General features: G+C 36.4%; 1 protein-coding gene across 2 annotated transcripts in view; it reads right to left on the reverse strand.

The window, feature by feature from the left end:
• Positions 1–16: 16 nt before the first annotated feature.
• The window catches only part of LOC127649285 (extended synaptotagmin-2-like), a 41,235-nt gene continuing 18,844 nt past the window's right edge, over positions 17–22,407 (reverse strand). The window contains exons 8-23 of one of the 2 annotated variants that reach the window (XM_052134328.1): positions 19,093–19,213; positions 18,767–18,943; positions 18,590–18,672; positions 18,438–18,486; positions 17,084–17,173; positions 15,578–15,658; positions 10,406–10,465; positions 9,717–9,791; positions 5,699–5,785; positions 5,094–5,243; positions 4,144–4,508; positions 3,061–3,159; positions 2,760–2,891; positions 2,526–2,631; positions 1,530–1,579; positions 17–1,431 (exon numbers count right to left, since the gene is read on the reverse strand). In XM_052134328.1, coding sequence (XP_051990288.1) covers positions 1,389–1,431; positions 1,530–1,579; positions 2,526–2,631; positions 2,760–2,891; positions 3,061–3,159; positions 4,144–4,508; positions 5,094–5,243; positions 5,699–5,785; positions 9,717–9,791; positions 10,406–10,465; positions 15,578–15,658; positions 17,084–17,173; positions 18,438–18,486; positions 18,590–18,672; positions 18,767–18,943; positions 19,093–19,213 — 1,768 coding nt within the window. In that variant the 3' untranslated portion in view covers positions 17–1,388. The remainder of the gene's footprint in view (positions 1,432–1,529; positions 1,580–2,525; positions 2,632–2,759; positions 2,892–3,060; positions 3,160–4,143; positions 4,509–5,093; positions 5,244–5,698; positions 5,786–9,716; positions 9,792–10,405; positions 10,466–15,577; positions 15,659–17,083; positions 17,174–18,437; positions 18,487–18,589; positions 18,673–18,766; positions 18,944–19,092; positions 19,214–22,407) is intronic. The other variant, XM_052134329.1, reaches the window with a different exon arrangement.

Consider the following 22,407-nt stretch of genomic DNA (forward strand, 5'->3'; position numbering starts at 1 on the left):
TGAAATCAACTTCTGGTACAGAATAAAATGTTTATTGAAACCAAAAACTTCATCAAAACCAAAGACTTTACAATCCTCTTTCTGATGTCAAATATACTTATATAAGTATATTATTGGTCATAAGGCACATGAAACATATATACAGTACACATCAATAAGGCAAGCTCAGCAGAAGGGTGCTCTTACTGCATACGCATGTTGTTTATGATAATAGCCATTAATCATAATTAGTATATTAAAATCTGTCATAATATACACAATAATTTATATAATAAAACATTCTTCCTGACAGAAACAAAGAACAGTTCTAGGTTAGATCATCTGCATACAATAAGCTCAGCTCATTGACAATGCATCAGTCTAAACCACAAACTTCACTTAAGATTAGACCAAGGCAAGTGATCCAGACACAAATGATCGTTGAAGGACAGCTGGTATGGTAGTGTGTGAGAGGTGAGCAAGTGTTTTTGCAAAAACTGTGAATGTGACTAAGAACTTTAGAAAAGCAAATCAAGATTCAGAGACATGGCAGCATTTGATATCACACTAAGAATGACATAAAACACACCCAGGGTCATGTGAAAATGTAGATGCCCGTGTATGTTTGAGCACTGACAGTTAGTTCTGTGGTGGTGGATGCTGACACCAGCACTGCTCAATCGCAACCAGAGAATATAAACACTCTTACTGTACATATACCAACACTTTCAGGTGCATATTTGGTTAAATCATACACTTTAAAATAAGCCAAGCACTTCTTTGGTAGTTTTGTCTCCAAAATGGAGCACAGGAAGACATTAACAAAATACACATTATAACACTTTTCATTCAAAAGCAAGCGTGAGTTCAATGTTTTTAACAAGAACTCTTAAAGGTTAATATTCAAACAATTCAAAATATTATATTTACTTTTTAATATTTAATTTAGGTATATTTACAGTCTGAGCTCCATTATATATATATACACACACAGTATATATACTCTGTATATATCATATAAAATCTCCACCATCACTGTTTGAATAGTGGATGCTTTTAGAGTTTGCCATTTAAGAACTTTTCATGTGTAAACAACACATTTTACAGATGCCACTGAACTGTAACCTATTTTTATTTGATCTCTAAACTCTCTCAATCATTCTTTGTCATGCTCTCGTTCTCTCTTTCACTCTTGCTTAGTCAGTGCACATAACAGTGATATACATTTTTTTTTCTTGTGTACTGTACATAAATCTGTTAAAAGTGATAAAAACGGAAGATACAACAAGTACAAGTTGTGCCCACATTCTAAAACACAAGGCTAACATATGGCTGAGGTTTGGAACTTGTGTAGGGATTTGTAGTTATTTTAAAATGTGTAGGCTGAAAGAAGTTGATTCCCTTGCTTATTAAGGAGACTGTCGCCTCAGTCCGTCCACTGTAAGCTCATACCTGTCATTAAAAAACACAAATTAAACACATTACATTTTTTAATGTCAGCTGAACTTTTAAATGTCAATAAGATTTAAATTTCAATAAAAACATTTTACCAAAGCGTTGAGCTCTTTGATATTTCCTCAGAGGTCAAGTCAACCAATACCTGAGACACACAGACAATCAGAATGTTGGCAATACATGGTTGTATTAAACAGTATATTAAACAGACTTTTAGGTTAAGTACAAGGTAGGCATGTTATGACATGCTTGTGACATATTATACATGCTAAGAAGATTGTGACAGATGTTATTCATTTTATAAAAAGGTATGTGGGGTGTTAATTTTTTTATATGAATGGCATGTTGGATGTTAAACATGGTGTCAGGGATGTTATCCATGTAATGAACAATGTTTAGGATGTTATTATTGTTATGAACAGTGTGTTGGATATCAATTGTGTTATGCCGGGTGTTGCAGATGTTATTTATGATATAAAAGGTATGTGGGATGTGTAGGATTATGTTATGAATGGCATATTGAACGTTATTTAAGTTTTACAAGGTGTCAGGGATGTTATCTATGTAATGAATAATCTTTAGGATGCTATTATTGTTATAAACAGTGTGCGGGATATTATGTGTGTTATGCAGGGTGTTGCAGATGTTATTTATGTTATAAAAGGTATGTGGGATGTTATTAATGTTATACATGGTGACAGGGATGTTATCCATGTAATGAACAATGTTTAGGATGTTATTATTGTTATAAACAGTGTGCAGGGTATGTGGTAAATAAAAGTGATAAAAAGGTATGTGGGATGTGTAGGATGTTAATTATGTTACACATGGTGTTAGGGATGTATCATGTTATTCATGGTGACCGGAATGTTATTTTACACATGTGACGTGATGTTGTCTATGTTTGGCATTGCATATGGGATGTCATTTACATTATAAACTGCATGAGGGGTGAAATTTACTTTATGAAGGATGCTATTCATGCTAATAACGATGTGAAGGATGCTATTTATGTTATAAATGGTGTATGAGGATGATTTATATGTTATGTATGGCATGATGGATGTTCTTTCTGGTGTCAGAGATCTCACCTTTCCAAGCAGGCCTCTATGCTTTGACAGGATTCCTCCTCCATTCTTTACAGCCACATCAAGGGTTCTTTTGTGTAACTCCACAATTGATGCACTAAATTCAAACCTACACACACGTACACATTCACACAATTAAAATGAACAGAAAAATAAGTTATAATGATGAAAATTCAGAGCACACTGTATAGGACAAAGGAGAACAAATTGGAAGAACTGGGAGGACAGATGACTAACGTCTGATCGTAGATTGGGTTTACAGTTTTCTTTATTGTGTTTGTTTTTCTGCGTCCTGAGCGTCGTTTATCAGGCAGCAAATACAAGCGAACATATGGATCAGAACCACTTTCAGTGGAAGAGATCAGATTTCTGCAAACACACACATACTTACATATTGAAAACTTCCTGCATAATTCATAAAGTGGTCAAATTGTTGTGCTTTCTACAGTTAGTCATGATCAGTGTGTGCAGTAGAAGTTATTTTGTAGCACTGAAATTCTGAAACATAAACAGTCAAGTCTGTGTGTGTCTATTTTACCTGCAGCTGTGTACCACAACTATTAGTTTGTTTCTCTGGGGACTGTGCTTGATGGTTAGCTGAATCTCTCCCAATGCAGCGAAACCAGGAGAAGCACCACTGTAAACACACACACACACACACACACACACACACACACACTCCATTAAAACCAACAGAAATCAAGGGTTTCAAACTGATAACATCAACGATACACATCCAAGGAATAGCTCTAAATATGCTAAAAATTGTCAAAACGGTTATGTGTCAGAAATTAACTTTAACATTAAAGGGATAGTTCTCCCAAAAATGAACATTATCTCATAATTTACTCAACAACATGAATCCCAGAAGTGTATGACTTTCTTTCTTCTGCTAGACACAAATATTTGTAGAAAAATATCTCAGTTCTGTTGGTCCATATAATGCAAGTTAATGGTGGCCAGAAATGTTTAAGTCCAGTAAGGCAGCATAAAAGTAAACCATAAGACACCAGTGGTTAAATCCATGTCTTCTGAAGCAACATGATAGGTGTGCGTAAAAACAGATCAATATTTAAGGTTTATTTTTACTATAAATCTTCTTTTGTCTTTGCCGATTAGCATTCTTTGTGCATATCGCAACCTACTGGCAGGAAGGAGAATTTAGAGTAAAATAGGACCTAAATATTCATCAGTTTCTCTCCCACACCTGTATCACTTCTGAGATACAGATTTAACCATTGGAGTTGCCTTTGTGTGCTATTTGGACATTCAAAGTTCTAGCCACCATTCACTTACATTGTACCATTTGTACTTGCATAAACCTACAGAGAGAAGACACTCGTCTAATAATCTTGGGATGGCATGAGGGTGAGTAAATGATGAGAGAATTTTCATTTTTGGGTGAACTATCCCTTTAAGTGACAATTTGTACCCCCTGGATTTGTACATTTATGAAGGCATATTTCTTCTAGTAATAGAAAAATATACTGTTTGTCATACTTTTGTGTCTATGTGGTACAAATAAAAAAATATTAAACATTAAGGGTACATTTTCTGCCCCCACAACTCTAGTTTAAGTGGCATTTTTGTCCTAAACCTGGTTATATTTGACTGTGTATACTTCTGCAATTGTTGTATTGTTCTTTGGAGATCCTGGATTTCTCTGGGATTGGAGATATCAGATGCCATGCTGGGTGTTCCCTCTTTGTTGTTCAAGTGCATCTGAGAGCCAAACATATCCAGGCTAGACATGCTCTGCCCTGATTTCATCAGACGGGCAGGCGAATGCTCCGGTGTTGTGTTGTCTGTTAGTGGCTGCACCCTCGGGGAGGGTACTGGGGTCGGCTGGGTTCTGGGTTTTGGGGTGGGCTCTGGAACAGCAGGTTTCTGCTGAGGGGAGGGGTTGGGCCCGACACCGGCGCTGGGCCGGCGGATCTGGACTGAGGAGGGTTGATCCGATACAGCCAACTTCTCCAAACATAGTATCTGAAATAAACAAACAAACTTTGGATATTGTCTTTTACCAGATAGACTTAGAATAGATGTGCTGCTTGGGCAGCTGATATGAAGCAAACCAGGGTTAAAGGTTGTCAAGAGCCTAATGGATTTAAATGATTTCAGCAGCTCTCAAATTCATGAGATCTGCTGAGATTAGGGACCTTTCAGTCAGAGGTGTCTTGCCCGTTAAACTGAGGAGACATATTTTTGAGTCAAGTGGAAATTAAAATAGGTTTATCTTTGATTAATAATTAAGTGGCATGATAACTGCAGGTAAAAAAAAAAGTGTCTAGAATGTCTAGAAAGAGACAAAAAAAATAAAATAAATAAATAAAAGGTACACAAATAGTTATCAAAATGTCACAACATTTTTTTTTCCGATATGGACGGTGATCACTGGCTGTCAAGTTCAGTTGCAATTTTGTTTGATTTAGTAAAAATAAAATACATACATTATAAGAGTAGGTCAGATTTAAACCCACATCCCCAAGCTCACCAGCGGTACCCAACTAGTATATCGCGGAAGGACAGCTTCATGCTCAATGTGTGTGTATGTGTGTGTATGTGTGTTACCCTAAGAGCCATCTTCATTTTAAGTGTAGCACTTGGTCCTGAGTTTTTGAGAGGGAATCTCTGGCTGATCATCATCTGATCCTCCTGAATGAGCTTAGACAGAGGAAAAGAGAGCGTCCCCAGAGAACAATTTTGTTTCACATCCTTCACCTGCAAACACACACAACACAGGACTGTGACTCATATCAATTCACTGATCACTGCACTGTGAGCAATTCCAGATGTCATTTTGTGAATCTCACAAAAACATGTTCAGGTTACTAAATAAGAAAACTAAATAGTGTTAAAAGGTAAGTTTAGGTATTTGGTTTTGAAATTATGCATTAGAGCCACTTTACTGCTGTTATGACACTGAATATGCCTCTTGTTTTCAGTCGGCTGAAAACAAGAATCAACACATAATCACTGTGCAGTATAAAGGTGGCTTTAAATGGTTAAACATATGAAAGGAAGACCAGGCCAATCAGAATTCAGTATGCAAATGATTGCAAGAAAGAAGATCAAATCACAATATGTAAACGTAAAAAAATACGTTTTGAATTCTCCACATTTTTTTAATGTAAGTTCATGGGATATTTAAGTTTCTTCAAAGGTATATTCTTTACCTCCACCTCAAGTTCCTGACTCTTTGGATTGTGAATCAGGAATGTGAAGGCCTCCTCCCAAACCGGCTCCTTGGTTTTAAATCGTGTCTACAAAGAATAGAGTATGTAAACTATTTGACCATTTGATTTTTAACAACAGTGAAAACACAAAAGAGTGGAGATCCTGGTCTTATTTTCCTATCCTGAAATCACAGTACAGTTAGCTCAAATATAAGAAAAAAAAAAAAACTGCACAAATGGGATCTGAATTTCCTTTATTGCTGTACATACTTATTTTACTAGTCTATTCTTAGTTTTAAAACAAAATTTTGTGTGACATCATCTTAAAGACAATGCAGTTCATATTTTCTGTCTTTAAAAATAAAATAAAAAAATACTTGTGTATATTAACACCTATAAGTACAACACTGTCTGATATGCACCTCTATAATTAAAGCTAGCTAAAAAAAAAAAAATGAGTGAGGGTGTGTGTGTTTGTGTGTGTGTGTGTGTGTGTGTGTGCATCTGTTAAAGGACAAGTTCACCCAAAAATGAAAATTCTTTCATAATTTACTCACCCTCATGTTGGTCAGGCGACAAAGCACAATCACTCACTTAAAGGGATAGTGCACCCAAAACTGAAAATTCTCTCATTATATACTTACCCTGATGCAATCCCAGATGTGTATATCTGTCTGTTATCAGCAGAACACAAATGAAGATTTTCAGAAGAAGATAGAGCTCTGTCAGATCCTTACAATAGAAGTACACGGGTGACTGCACTTTTATGGTCAAAAAGTCACATTTTGGCAGCAATATAGCCATGTGACTCCAGATTTCTGAATTGAATCGAAAGGTTTATGTAAGACACAAGTCGATAATTAAAACTTTTTTAACTTTAAATCGGCGCTTCTATCAAGGGCTTTGATGCAATTTGAAAAGGCCAAACTCTCGCGTGATGTTCATTCTTTTGTTGTAAATAAGTGGCTCTTCCAAATTCTCACGTGAACTCGCCGACATGCTTGCATCATGCCATGGACCGTAAAAGTGCTGGCATCCATGTACTTCTATTATAAGTGCCTGACAGAGATCTATCTATGTTCTGAAAATCTTCATTTGTGTTCTGCTGAAGAAAGACAGTCATACATATCTGGGATGTCATCAGGGTAAGTGAATAATGACAGAATTTTCATTTTTGGGTGAACTATTCCTTTAACCCTACATGTCAGGGGTTGCGTCACCTCATTCACAGATTGTTTAAATATTGATGGATAATTTCAAATGCTGTCCGTCATTTTATTAGATAAAAAAAGATACAGGAAAATAATTTTAACCTAGTACATGAGTTTGACATCACTCTCTCTCACACACACTCCTGCGGTGTCTGTATGACCCGTTTATTCCCTGATATTAAGATGCTTACAATGCGTATTAACAGGCATCATGGCCATAAACAACTGGTAATAAGCATCTCTTTTGACCAATTATGTTCAGATTTCGAGGAGAGGGTCTATGATTTCATGACTGTATACAGTACATCAGTGTGTTAATGCATGATAATAAAGCACAAAAAAGTATAGTAACAAATCGAAAGCACAAAAAAGCGGCACATCATTTGAAAAGTAACTAACATCATTATAATAGTAATTCCATCTCAGCACAAAACACCACTAAAACATCAATATCCACATCAAAAAGCTCAAGTGACCATGAAAGCATACAAGATATATGCAAATCGTCAAAGGCTTTGTATTTTATCTTACTAACTTGCACAAACAAGTAAAAAAATGTACAGCATTAAAAAACTAATCAAAACGAAAGACTCAACATTTTGCAACACCTTAAAGCAATGGCACACAATTCATTGAAATGATGAGCGGTGGTGCCCTTTAACCAATCCAACCGGCAACATATTAGAATACAATTTGCTTTTAAAACTTATGAATAAATTTCACTACACAAGTCTGGAATCAAGAGTGGTAACTTCCGAGGATCATGCCAGCTTGACATACATTCAATCAAATCTTTTGATTAGCTAAGTGGCAAAAGCAAACATGCCCCTCAGGATATCATTGCACATGATGTTGTCAGATCTCCCTTGTACACGGAGGACGATGGGCTAACCCCACATATAGAAAATGAGAATGATTAAATGGCTTTAATGCAACAGACGTTATTAATTATAGAATTTCTCAAAAGAATATATACTGTTGTCTTGTATAATGGACATAAAACAAGCTTAAGATATGGAAAATATCTAATGATTATGCCACGCACTTTGCACAACAGCGCCACACCTGGTTGAGAACAGCCCCAACCCGGCCCCAATGTAGAGATGTCACTGAATACAATGTACGGTCACTGTATTGAATATCCAGTGATGTGAAAAAGTTCCTGATTGTTTCTATTTTTGTGTATTTTTCATACTAAATCGTTTTAGATCTTCATACGAGATATAACATAAAACAAAGGCAACCTGAGTAAACACAAAATACAGTTTTCAAATATATATATATATATGGTAAGTTATACCACACCTACTGTACTTCACCCATTTGAAAACGAACTGCCTCTAAAACATAATAGATGGCTGTGCAACCTTTAGCAGCAACAACTGCAACCAAACGCCTCCAATAATTGGAGATCAGTCTTTCACAACACTGTGGTGGAATTTTGGCCCACTCTTCTTTGCAGAACTGCTTTAGTTCAGACACATTGGAATGTTTTTGAGTATAACTGCCCATTTAAGGTCCTGCCAAAGCATCTCAGTTGGGCTCAGGACTTTGACAAGGCCACTCAAAAACTTTAATTTGGCTTCTTTTGAGCCATTCAGAGGTGGATTTACTCTTTATGTTTTGGATTATTGTCTTGCTGCATAATCCAGTTGCGCTTGATCTTCAAATCACAGATTCATGTTCTCCTTTAGGATTTTCTGATAGAGAGCAGAATTCATGTTTCCCTCGGTTATTGCAAGTCAGCCTGGCCCATCACACAACCACCACCATGCTTGACCATAGTTATGATGTTCTTTTTGTGGAATTCTGCATTTGATTTACACCAGATGTAACGGGACCCCTGAATTCTAAACAGTTCCACTTTCGACTCATCCGCCACAGAACATTTCCCCAAAAGGTTTGAGGATAATCAAGGTGTGTTTTGGAAAAATTCAGACAAGCATTTATGTTCTTCTGGGTTAGCAGTGGATTTCGCCTCGCCACTCTTCCATGGATGCCATTTTTGGCCAGTGTCTTTCTGATACTGGAGTCATGAACAGTGACATTTATTGATGCGAGAGAGGCCTGCAGTTCCTTGAATGGTGTCCTTGGCTTTTTTGTGACTTTGCTGTACTCTTGGAGGAATTTTGGAAGGTCGGCCACTTCTGGGAAGGTTCATTACTGTGCCAAGTTTTCTCCATTTGGAGATAATGGCTCTCGTTGTGGTTTTTTGGGGTCCCAGAGCCTTTGAAATAGCTTTGCAACCCTTCCCAGGCTGATGAATTCAATCACCCTTTTCCTCATCATTTCTGGAATTTGGGTGAGACCTTTTAGCCAACTTAATGCTGCTGAAAAAGTTCTATTTAGGTGTTGATTTGATTGAAAAGGGCAAATAATAATCAGCCCTGAGTGTGTCTAGTCCAGCTGAGCCCAATTATCAATGCAATTTATAGATTTGGGAATTTAGTAACTAGGGGGCAAATACCTTTTCATGCAGGCCCAGTTCGTATTGGAGAAATGTTTTGCTTCAATCAATAACATTATAATTTAAAAACTGTATTTTGTATTTACTCAGATTGCCTTTGTTTGATGTTAGATTTAGAATTTTAAACACTTTAGTCTGAGATATACACAAAAACAGAAGAAATCAGGATGGGAGCAAACAACAATGGAACCAACAAAACATTAAATAAAGTAAACTATAACAGAATTTTCATTTTTGTTTGAAATGTTCCTTAAATACTTTTAGTAAAATGTTTAGACATGAATTAATTCATAATTTCAAAATACATCAGTTCATCATTTCAAAATGTGAGTGTGTTTACCTTGCTCTCAAAGGATTTGAGTCCCACAGCAAACTTGACAAATGGACTGGGGTCAGTGGTGACCTTCTTATCAGACTAAACAAAGTCATGAGCAGACAAGTTTAATTAACATCACTTTCACATACAAATATCACAGTTAACATTACCTACATATTTGTTTAAAAAATAACAAAACATTTTTTTTTCTCCATATTTAATAAGTTGCAACACTTACTTTGAAATGAATAGTACTATTAAAATGTTTAAAAAAAATGTACATTACATGCGATGAAGACTTCACTAATCAAAACTAACTGTGAATAGAGCATATCTACAATGATATTGGTAACTACAGTCCATATTGCCATATCAGCCATAACATATTCATTGTTATTAAATAACAATGAACTTAATCATACAATAAGTCAAAGACTGTCATCTGACATAAAACATTGTTGAATTAAATTACGGTCATATATGTGTCTTTGCTGCTCAGCTGATTTATACGGTGTTCGGTCTAAATTCTGTGCATTTCAGATAATCAGACACACAAAGTCTGTAAGATGCAGGATTAGATCTGCATGCAGTTAATCAAAGCAGACAGGGAGATCTCCCTGATTCACTTACACATAATCATCCTGGGCATTCTTTTAACACCGGTCTATGTGTATGTAAATGTGTGTGTGAACTGAAATAATTGGTTGGGTTACCTTTATTGCTTTATTGGCTGTACCCTTCTTCAGACCTGCATTGAATTCTAAAGGATTGCGCTTATTTCCCCAAGCAGAAAAGGACAACACACACACAAATACAGGCAGGATTATTAGGAGGATGGCATGCAGAATTAAATTTGTCATTACACCAAAACACACACAGACACCTGGAGTATTCAGTCTCTCTCACACAAACACATATGTAAACAAACACACAAAACACAATGAATTAAGTGTAAATTATTAAATGCATGGTTAATTTGATGAAATTATTTATTTTTTGCAGTTTAATTGGTACACCCATTAAAACGTGTACTAAATTAATACATCCACAATTAACAACAATAATTCATTTGATAAAATAAAGCAGTCCTAGCAGAGTTTCATTGCAGTCTGCAGCTAGTCTTGCACGCTTTGACTTGCGGCATAAAGTCTGGTCCTCATTGCAGCTTATAATGGTCAAGAACCGCCCATTTTGACCAAATTACTGTCATGTTACGCCTGATTCACACATACTCCTTGAGTGAGGCCTGAGTGGGGCGTGAGCAATGCGGTCTTGTTTGGGCTCTGTTCAGCGAGACAGAGCCTGTGGCTGTGTGCCGAAAAAAGTTATATCTAGGTTATATTTATCACCTATATTTCAAAGCTCCTTTAAAGGCACGCCAGTCTACTTGGCGGACATCTTTGGAACGTTCTCGGGCCACGCTGGGTAGCTATGTAAACATGCGGCATTGAAGTACAGCTCCTATTTGAATGGAGCATCCTCTGGAGTGGTGGTGGCGTAGTGGACTAAAGCACATCATTGGCAATCAGAAGGTCGCTGGTTCGATCCCCACAGCCAACACCATTGTGTCCTTGAGCAAGACACTTAATCCAGGTTGCTCTGGGGGGATTGTCCCTGTAATAAGTAAGTCGCTTTGGATAAAAGCGTCTGCCAAATGCATAAATGTAAATGTAGAAAGACCACATTTTCCAAAACAATTGGTCAAGATTATGTACAAAGAACATATTTAAAATTAGCTGTAAAATCTCACAACGAAAGTATCATAAATTGTGCTTCTTTAGCTCAGATCATGCCTGCTTCAGCTAATGCGCATGCGTGTTCTCCAGTTAATTGACAGGCGATGTCTGTATCTAAAAGGTGATTGGCTCTTTTATCTTTCCAATTTCTCCCATTCATTTTAATACCGGTGGTCCATCTCTTCTAGGCTGTCTCTGTTTATATACATAACACAGGCAAACGTCCTGCAGTTTATTTGTTTATTATTTCCTTTATTTAGATATTTTGTGTTTGTATGTAGATATATAAATTGTAGTTTACTGTAGGTTCAGTTTACATATTTGTTTATTTGCTTTTGTGCCTTTTCTATTATCTTCTGATTATTTTAGTTTTGCACTGCACACAAAGCTGCTGAGTTCAGCATGAGCCGTGCGGCCAAAATAGGCTATAATCGAATAATGAAAACACGCTGCTCACAGAGTTATGTGTGAAACAGGCCTAAACCAACCAACCACAGTTTATTTTTGTTTTTACCTGCCATTTAGTGTTAACTAAACTGGCAAATCCTCTGAACTTGTTTAATTTATTAATAAACACCCTGTGTGTCCATACTCCCAGAAGTTGCATAAAGTCAGCCAATTAGAATATAATTTGCAATATAGAGAAAGTGCTTTCCAGTTAAGTGTGCAATATGCATCAGTCAGCCAACAGACTATGGGTAGTATGTGATTGTCCCAAAACTGAGACTAGTTTATTGACCTACAATTGCTCAGGTATCAAAGAACATTAAAGGTTTTATTAATCTGTGTGTGACTTGTGACGTCTGGAGAGTGGGCACAGGAGAGTACACAGTTGATATGTCAGGGACAGTGATGGAAAAAGAATGAAAGAAGATCATGATGCACAAAAGATGAAAGAGAAATAAAGACACAGCAATCCAAAGAGTCCAACCCACACTTCACTGAAAATTAAACTGCACATCTGGGTGCAGAAATATATACCAGCTCATGGACAGCTGATGATACAGGATGTCTGAATCTACTTAACTGACAAATGAGGATGGAAGAAAAAGGCATGAGCTTGTATAGCTGATGCATTATAATGTATGTCTTACAGTGAAGTGCCAAGTGAGACACTGTTTCTTTCAACATACACAAAATATTACAAATAAAAGTAGAAATGTATTTTTCTACACCTGAAACTAAACCTCACAGACACACCTATCCACACCAGTCTAACTACAGAAGTTTTCTAACAACCCTGCCCACTCCTCATTTACATGTATTCAGAGCAGATAATTCCAATTACAATAATTCCAATTGCCAGTTAAGTCTGAGAGTCTGAGTGTTAAGTCCACACTAACACGTTTTTGTTTGAAAATGCATCTTTTTCTGTATGTTTTGGCCTTCCATTCACACTTCACAAAATTATTATGTATTTTTTGTCATGTGATCCAGTCAACTCGAAGCAATCAATATGGCAGCCCATGTTGTAGCAGTGTTGTTGTGCCTGCTATTCACTTTGATATAGGAAACACAAGGACAATTGCGATCAGACAGTAAATTAGCTGTGTAGTCGTTGCCATATGCACGTATACGCCGTATGCTTACTTTCTTCCCAGGGCTTTTTATAATGACTTCAAAGGATCAATATTTGCATATACACTCGGTATACCCACTAGTTTTGCTGCTTCAAAAGTCCTACTGTCGTGTTATTTTCTCTTTTACTGTATTGGATGCTGTGAAACTAGAGATTTTTTGTTGTAATTGGTGCATTATCACTTGAATTCTACCATTCCCCGCCCCTGACAACCACTGTCACTGCCACCATCGACTGAGGGAATTCATGACAGTGAGTGGAGAGAGAGTCACCCTCACGCTGAAGCAGTATCAGGTAAAATTTATTAACAAAATATGCCAAACGTCCTCTAAAAAAAGAATCATCCCATAATCAAGGTAAAACAAATTGCGTTCCATTTAAAATCCATACACGATGGCGTTTGTCCCGTATTTTAACATCACACAGCGAAACTGCTGAGAATGTTTCACAAATTGAGAGAAATGGACCTGAAACACACACACCTTTTGCGTGAGTTTTGTGAGATATCGGATGTTGCTTTACATGGACACTACACTTGACAGAAACGGCTGGGGGAAAAATCAGTGACAATCAGTGGATGTCTGTGTTTTCTGTCAGAAGCAATATAGAATTCGGGTGCATGTTAATTGTTTCCTACCATTGGTATTTTAAAACACCAGTAAACGCACCTATTAATGACATGCCATTACATTTTATTACATTTAGTTCAACATTTTAAATATGGGTTTGAAATACAATTCTGTGTCATTTAAGTCCCTGTTACAAGTGTGTGATATTTATATTGTTTAATTTCACCTGATTAATTTTGATAGGCTTTTGATTTTAAAATGTAAATAATTTGTTGCACTGTGTCACTTCCTTGTGTCCCAAAAACTGCACGTCAAGCATCTTCTACAAAAATAAATGCAAAATCGTTGGATTTCTTCATTTTTCTCTACATACAGTTACATTCTCTCCCTAACATGTATTCATTTGTGGTAAATGTGTAATTCTTCCACTTATAGTGGAGGTTTTTTTGTGTGTCCCTTGATTTATTGAACACCCTGTGATGTGTTCACCCTATGACCTTTCATTGAAGATATACTGTATGTTAGGAAATGACATCACAATCACTGGAGGTGCTCTATTGTTTTATTTATGTTTTCCTTTATTTTGTTGTATTAGTCATATTTGGTCAAGCATAACTTGTCCACCCTATTATTGGAAATTAATATAATGAAAAAATTAAATATACAGTATTTATGTAAACAGAATTTGTTTCCTAGATTTCAATCATTTATCCACTGAATGTCCACCGATTTATTGTACACCCTGATGCTGTCCATTTAACTGGATGGACATCTGAATTGTTTAGTAATTTAGATTGACAAGTATGACTAATAAAAAAATGTATATGTCCCTGTAACGATGAAACTTGATGTTTATTTTCAAAAGTTTCAAAGCCGGAATGTCACACAATTACCCATTTACAATCCACAGCTCTCTATAAGCATATTATGTAGTCTACAATAACAGTAAGTACAGTCTATAGAAACAGATAACCCCCTTCCCAACTCCACCACTTTTTTTGGTAGAACTACACCACTTTTCGAAAATGAAAACCATTTTTAATGTGGACGTAGCCTGAGAATAGTACAACAGGTTTTTTGATATATATATTAAATGTAAAAACAAAATAATATAGTACATATATAATATTGACTATAAAAATATAATGCACTTTTTAAATTATATATAAATAAAATCAGATTTGAAGATATAGAAATTATTAATCTTTAGCTTCTTTATCTTAATCATTGCATATTGAAAAAATGTTACATTGTATATTTCATAGTATGTATGGTATATTTTATCTTCAACATTTAAAAAATGCTATGCTCAAATTTGAACAATTACACTATATCTCCACTTATACCTTCATATAAATAAACTATCCCTCAGGGATTAATACATTTGTATTGTGCTATTAGATATTAAATCACAAAGAGATTTCCCAGAACTGCATCTGATCAAACACGTCCACCCGTACACCTGTATTAACATGAAATGAATGCAAAAATGTGGGCGGGGCCTCAATAAACCCTATCGTGCTGAAAAACAAATGAAAAACACAAGCACTCAAGAGTACAAAGAGCATTACAGTAAGATTGTACATGAAAAAGGGAGGTAGAGAAGATCTAAAAAGAAGACTTTTGTAAATGGAGAAACTTGCAGTTAATGCAAAAAAGCAGGTAAAATGCAAGCTGCAAAATGAAACCAAAATGCCAGCAGAGTGACTCACAAACATTGTCCTGTAGAGGGCAGCAGTGTTCTCACAAAACACAAGCCCAGCAGAGCGGCGCTCTCGCAGACACCCAGTGCCCACGTGCACCTCAAAAACACTCTTCAATGACAGGACACCAGAGAGGGATGACAGAAAGAAACAGAGGATGATAGAAGAAAAGTGATATCAGATGAAAGAGTGAACGATTCATAAGAAGAAGGTGAAGAAAGGGTGAAAGACAAGAAAGCAAGAAGGACAGGAAGTGTGTGTGGGTGTGTATGTACGTGTTGTTTGTGTGTGTGCTCACTGGCAGGTTTTTTGCTGAGTCCAGGTGCACCAGTAATAAAGCTGATGACTGCCCCTTATCTGCTTTAATGGTGCTCAAAACCTAAAACACAAAACATTAAATATTTATTAGCAATAACTCGAAAAAAAATCGACAGTAGAACTCACGTCTATGTTTAATAGTGAAAGTAAAAGCATTTCCACATGCGCAATGCGATGAGAACTAACAGGATTGGGACTAAACAGCTGTGTGGCCACAAGAAAGCCACTTGTTAGTGAGGCTAATCGGAAAAAACTACTTCAGTTTGCTAGGTACCATAAAGACTGGGCTGTGGAGCAATCGAAAAAGGTCATGTGGTCTGATGAGTCCATAATTACCCTATTCCAAAGAGGAATTCACACATCAGGGTAAGAAGGGAAGAGCGTGAGGTGATGCACCCATCATGCATAGTGCCCACTGTACAAGCCTCTGGAGGAAGTGTTATGATCTGGGGTTGCATCAATTGGTCATGTCTCAGCAACGTTATGCGACAATAAAATTAAGTCAGTCGACTACCTGAATGTACTGAATGACTAGGTTATCCCATCAATGGATTTTTTCTTTCCTGACTGCACGGACATATTCCAGGAGAAAATTCAGATTCATCGGGCTGAAAGAGTGGTTCAGGAAGCATGAGGAATCATTTTCACACATGAATTGGCCACTACAGAGTCCTGACCTGAACCCCATTGAAAGTCTTTGGGATGTGCTGGAGAAGAATTTACGGAGTGGTTCGACTCTCCCGTCATCAATACTCGACCAAAAATGAATGCACCTCTGGATGGAAATAAATGTTGTGACATTGCATAAGGTTGTTGAAAAAATGCCACAGCAAATGAATGCAATAATCACAGCTAAAGGTAGTTCAATGAATATTAGACTGTCTTTTTGGCAAGGCAGTGTATTTTGGGTCCAAAACCGCTTCTTCATTCACTTATTAACTACATGGAGAATGGCATATAGTTAGGCCCACATGGAATCTGCAGGCCCAGAACTCCACAGAAATTTCTAGATTTCTACACAATGCCGCTCATTCACGCTTTTCTTCTCATCTCCAGCCTCTTGTGTGTTCATGTTTTCAACTCTCAGGTGTTTAACACATTTTACCATGTTTATCTACTCCACAAAATTCCTCAGATTTCCCCCCAAAATTAGAACAGAAAAATGTGGGAACAAGTCCACAGATTCGATCTGGTTATACGCTTTTTGAAACGCTATATAGAAAAAGAGAGTGTGAACATGTATTGAGACACAGCTCCATACAATTTTGCTTTGCTGGACGGTACATAGACATTGTGACCCAAATGATGAAAATAAATTCTTGAAATCTGTTAAGACAGACACATAAAAAAATAAATAAAAAAAAAATCGTAGGGATATGATTAGGGTAAGGATTAATCTATAGTCATTTTAAGTAGCTAAAAACAACAGAAGCCCATGGGAAGTCCCCACAGTGATACAAAAAACAAATGTATGTATACAAGTTACCTCGTCAAGATTATCAGGTTTAGGTTGAAGAGAAAGCCATTCAATTTTCAGGTGGATCTTCCCTGTAGTAGTATCATCAAGTACAAACCACTACAAACATAAATCACAGACATGAAAAATACATGTTACAAAAACATATGTAAAATGCAATCATTTATTTAAAACTAGTTAATACAAGACAAACCAGCATAAACACTGCTTTGAAGGCGGAAACTCTGTGATGTGTCCGCCCGGTGTCATAACACAGACGGACACACAATAACAAACACACAACAGTGATTCTGTGTCAGTAAATAAAATGATGGAGAAAGGAGCTCTTGATGCTACTTGTTGTACAAAACAAGCCCAGTTGGGACTTGTGACAGAAAGCTTTTTTATTATCATGTAAAGTCTTAATTATCACCAAAACGCATAATGTGACATTTATGTCTGCGATCGCGTTTCATGTGGAGTTCAAAGCGATGACGCCCTGATGCAAATGGTGAATGCGGTGGCACGATTGCTTTAATATGGAGGATGAGATTTAATGTCCATTGCAATGAATATGCAACCTATGTGGAGACTAGTTCTTTACATTTTTCAAGCTCCAACTTAGACACTGGATATGTTTAATGTTACTTGAATTGGTGCTATTTTAGTGCATTTCTATCTTTATACTGTGGAAGGTTTTGTTTGGAAAATAATAGCAAAATAAAGCATTATATTGTTACATATTGTTATTTTTTCTTTCCTAAGAAGGAATTAATTGCATTTTGACAGGAAAATAAGTATATTTAGAGTCAAATTTCAGCACTTTCAAAATCTGTGATTAATTGCGAAAAGATTACAATAAATTATGCAATTAAGTGCTATAAAATTTGAATCGCCTGACAGCACTATTAAAACACAATTATATTTCATGTAATTTTTTAATTTCTGTACTATTTTTAACACTTAAAAAAATATCAATTTTAATTTAGGACTGCGAGGTGTACCGCTGCAACATGTCATGCCAGATTTAATGTAATTGAGTTTACGACTAGTAAAAAATGCTCATGGCTTTGGCAATCTTGTAATTACAAGTTGGAATCTAAGTTGAATTTTAAGAAAGCTCCAACTTCCCACTTCCCATCATATGAAAAGAAGCAAAAAGCAGCCTGAGCTATTACAGTACTTATAGAGATGAATTCATGTTGTTAAAGTATTTTGCTGTTATTAACAAGAACACGAACAGCTCAGAGTAGACATTTTGTCAACTTGCATTTACACTAAATAAGGTGAATGCAGCGTAACCCTACACTTTATGGTTTGCATTTCAAGGAGGGATGCCTTACTCTTCTTCAAAAACGTAGATGTTTTAATGTTTTATTCTTACCTCATCTACTTTCTGTTCCTTTTGCAGTTCATCTACATCGATTTTAAGGCTAGAGAGGAGGAGAAAAATCTGACTGGATTAAACATACAAATCCTGATGACATCATGTTTGATCAGATAAGTCTATGAGCTTGATTAATCAAAAGCCATTACCCTCCCAGAAAATCATCCTTATCTGTGTCCTCATCAAACAACTCTATCAACACAGTCTGTCCTGTGTGATCATATACACATGCCTAAAACACACACATAAACACATTGCTTATTAATTAATTAACTGATAAAAACAAATCTATACATTCAAATAGACTGACCCACACAACCCCTTACCTCGTACACTTCATTCCATTTAGGGTTTAATGAATCTTTGATGACTTTAGAGCGGAAAAGCTGATTACCAAGCTGAACAACACCATACGGGTCAGACTTTCCTTTTATCAAACCACCCAGAAACGTGTCCTTCCCTACCAGGTCCTGTGCCTCAAGGAAGTGAATCCGCAGAACGCCCTGCATCAAACACACACATATACATACATTTTATATATATATATACACACACATTATACCGTATATACAGTGTGGGTGTGTGCGCGCGATTACACGTGCGTGAGAGTGTTCAGTGTGTGTGTGTGTGTGTGTGTGTGTGTGTGTTTTACCTTGGGCAAAGGAAAGCGGATTTTAGCAATCTGTGACTCTTCTAATAGTGGAATTGTGATTTTGTTTGGCAACACCAGATAACTGTAGATGATATCCTGAATGATATTGTCACACAGACCACTGAAAGAAAGAAAGAGAGAGAAAGAGAGAGAGAGAGAGAGAGAGAGAGAGAGATCAGTACAAATGATGATGTCAAATGAATAATAAAAGAAATCCATCAAATACAGTACATGAAATTCAATCTTTCAATAAATTCACACAGCTTGTGAAATGTTTTCACTAAAACAAGCGTTACATTTAGAAGTGTAACTAAGACTTAAATTTGATTGATTGATTTGTTTATTGTCATTGTTAGTAAAAACAATAATATTTTGTTAAGCAGCTCCTAAAAATCAATGTCCAACAGATTAGCAACAGTAAAAAGAACTCTAAAAAGCTCTAAAATATCTGCAAATAAAAAAATAAAAACAATAACCAGCAGTTAATGCATATATGCTGTCAGGTTCGTCCAGTGAAACATCAGTCAGCTTGTGTGTGTGTGTGTGTGTGTGTGTGTGTGTGTGTGTGTGTGTGTGTGTGTGTGTGTGTGTGTGTGTATATGTGGTAGGGGACGTGGGGGGCTAATAGAATTAACAGATCTAGGGAAGAAGCTGTTCTTTCACCTGTTTGTATTTGTTTTAATTGTTCTATATCTTCTCCCAGAAGGGAGGGGAGAGAACAATGTACAGTGTGGGATGGGTCCTTTATAATACAGCTTGCTTTCTTTAAAAGTCAGCCAGTGAATAAGTCTATCAGTGGTGTGAGCTGGGTCCCAGTCACTCACTGTGCTACCTTCACCACCCGTTGTAGGTCCCTCCTGTTTTCTGCAGTGCAGCTGCCATACCACACTGTACAACAGTAAGTCAGGAGACTCTCAATGGTGGCCCGGTAGAACTTAACCAGCAATTTTTGTGGAAGACGGAGCTGCTTTAACTTCCTGAGGAAGTAGAGTCTCTGCTGGGCCCTCTTCACCTGATGGGAGATGTTAACGGACCATGTAAGATCTGCTGAGATATGAACTCCCAGGAATTTAAAGAGCTACACTCTCCACCTCCTCTCCTAGTACTCGGAGGACAAAGAGCTCAGTGCATTTGGATCTTCTAAAGTCTATTATCATCTCTTTAGTCTTTGAGATGTTAAGATCCAGGTTGTTATTGGGACACCAATCCACCAAATGCTGAACCTCTTCCCTATAGGCTGTTTCACTGTTACGGGAGTTCTATAATGGTGGTGTCTTCTGCAAATTTGACAATGGTATTGGAGGGATGAATGGGGGAGCAGTCATGTGTACGTTTTTATCTCACACAATAGTTGTGTTACAGTTATCTCATGGCTTCAAAAGACGTTAAACAGCACACAAGTCTTATGTAGTTGTCAACCGATATGGGTTTTTGAATGGCCAATGTCCATACCAATATCTAGAGAGCGATATAATGCTGCTAATATATACAATACAATTTAACACAAAAAATGACAACAAAATATTTACTCAAAATCCATTACTTGAAAACAGAGAATGTGAATTGGTAAGTCTGTCAGTAGATTTTGGAACAGAGAGACTAAGAGGAATGACCATTTCTGTTAATTAGCCAAGTGGGCACAATTATCGGCCAATAATCTCAAAACGGACAAATAATTAGTCTGGCCAATATATTAGTCTATCACTTTTTGCCCTTTTTGTAGCTTGACAGCCACTGATCCTCATCCAATTTTATAGTATGGAAAAGAGGAGCTTGAACATTTACAAAATTCAGATTTTTGGCTGGACAATTAATTTCAATTTTACAGCTCTTTCAAGCCACATTCACCAACTTGGCACAGGCCTTCAGACTGTTCTGACTGCTGTCTTTTCCTGTAGGGAAAATCAAAAATCCCATAGGCTTACATTGACTGAATGTTCAAATGGCCCAAAACTATTTCAACTTCAACAGTCAAAAATGTAAATGCAAACAAATGCACAAGGCTTTTAATCAGCTTTATATCGCTCTCTCTCTCTCTCTCTCGTAAACCATCTTTACACTGTAAAGGAGGCACAGAAGCTGCATTTGAAGTGGCATTTAGGTGTATTTACACAGCAATTACAACTGCATATCTTATGTTATAAGGTCATTTTTTAATTATATAATTCTGCATATAAAAATATGAAATTAATGAAAATATGAAGTTATACTTTTAAATATGAAACTAAATTATGAAATATATGCTCTATCATGGCAACAACAAAATTTAAGTCTGCTCTGATGCTCCATTTAATTTTCACAGAACCAAATGAGAATCAGAATTGCCTCTGATACTCGACGTGAGTCAGAGCAGGCACAATTTAGTCAGAATTTTATGCATCATTGTGTCTTTAGTGATAATTACCTTGGCTGTGTATCAACGCTTTTAGTGGTGCACCAAAATGAAAATTCTTGACCGAAACTGAAAATTCTGGATGCACTGGCCCGAAAACTGAAATTATTATTTTAAATTAGACGTTGTTTGGAATAATTCAATTCTAAATGTTTTTATAAGGGACCAAAAGCATCTTTTCTATAAATACATATATCATTATAAAACAGAGTAGACAGAAAAGAATTACATAAAAAAAAATGTGTAGCCTATTAAGAAAACCTTTATTGTTAACAATGCAGCTGCAAAATGAACAGTAACTTGAGTGAAAATCTTTCATGAACATGAAGCCAGTTCTATTTGCACTTTTTTTCCCTCCACAATGTATGTGGACCTGGAATGTGCAATAGATTTTTTAGTGGACCTCTTTTGTATTCACTTTAGTTGTGAAAGGATATCACATTACTTAGTCAATTTAAATCTTGTTGAAATATGTCATATATTATTATTATTGCTAATAATAAAATAATAGCATGGTTATATGATACAATAATACAATTTAAATAGTAATTTATTAACTATAAAGATGGTGTAAGTGATTTGTCCTGGAAAGGTATTCACAAAATGTTCCTACTCACTGAAAGATATTAATGAAATAAGTGTTGTGAGATATCTCACCAGTCTCTGTGACTGCCCAAGACTCAGTAAACAGTAAACAAAAATGTGTCCGTGGGCTGTGGTCTCTGACGCTTTATGCCTGTCAATTATATTGTGCGTTCTCATAGTATTGTAGTTGCAGCGAATGATTGAGGCTTAATGCCATGTTTATGCCATGTTGTTCATAAAAACTGAGGGCACTATTTTGCTGCTGTTGTTTTTATAACCGCTTCTGCTCAATGGACCGTTTTCACATATCCGGGTTGGAGTGCAGAAGTAGACCCATA

Source organism: Xyrauchen texanus, chromosome 9 (genome assembly GCF_025860055.1).
Source record: "Xyrauchen texanus isolate HMW12.3.18 chromosome 9, RBS_HiC_50CHRs, whole genome shotgun sequence".
Taxonomy (NCBI): Eukaryota; Metazoa; Chordata; class Actinopteri; order Cypriniformes; family Catostomidae; genus Xyrauchen; species Xyrauchen texanus.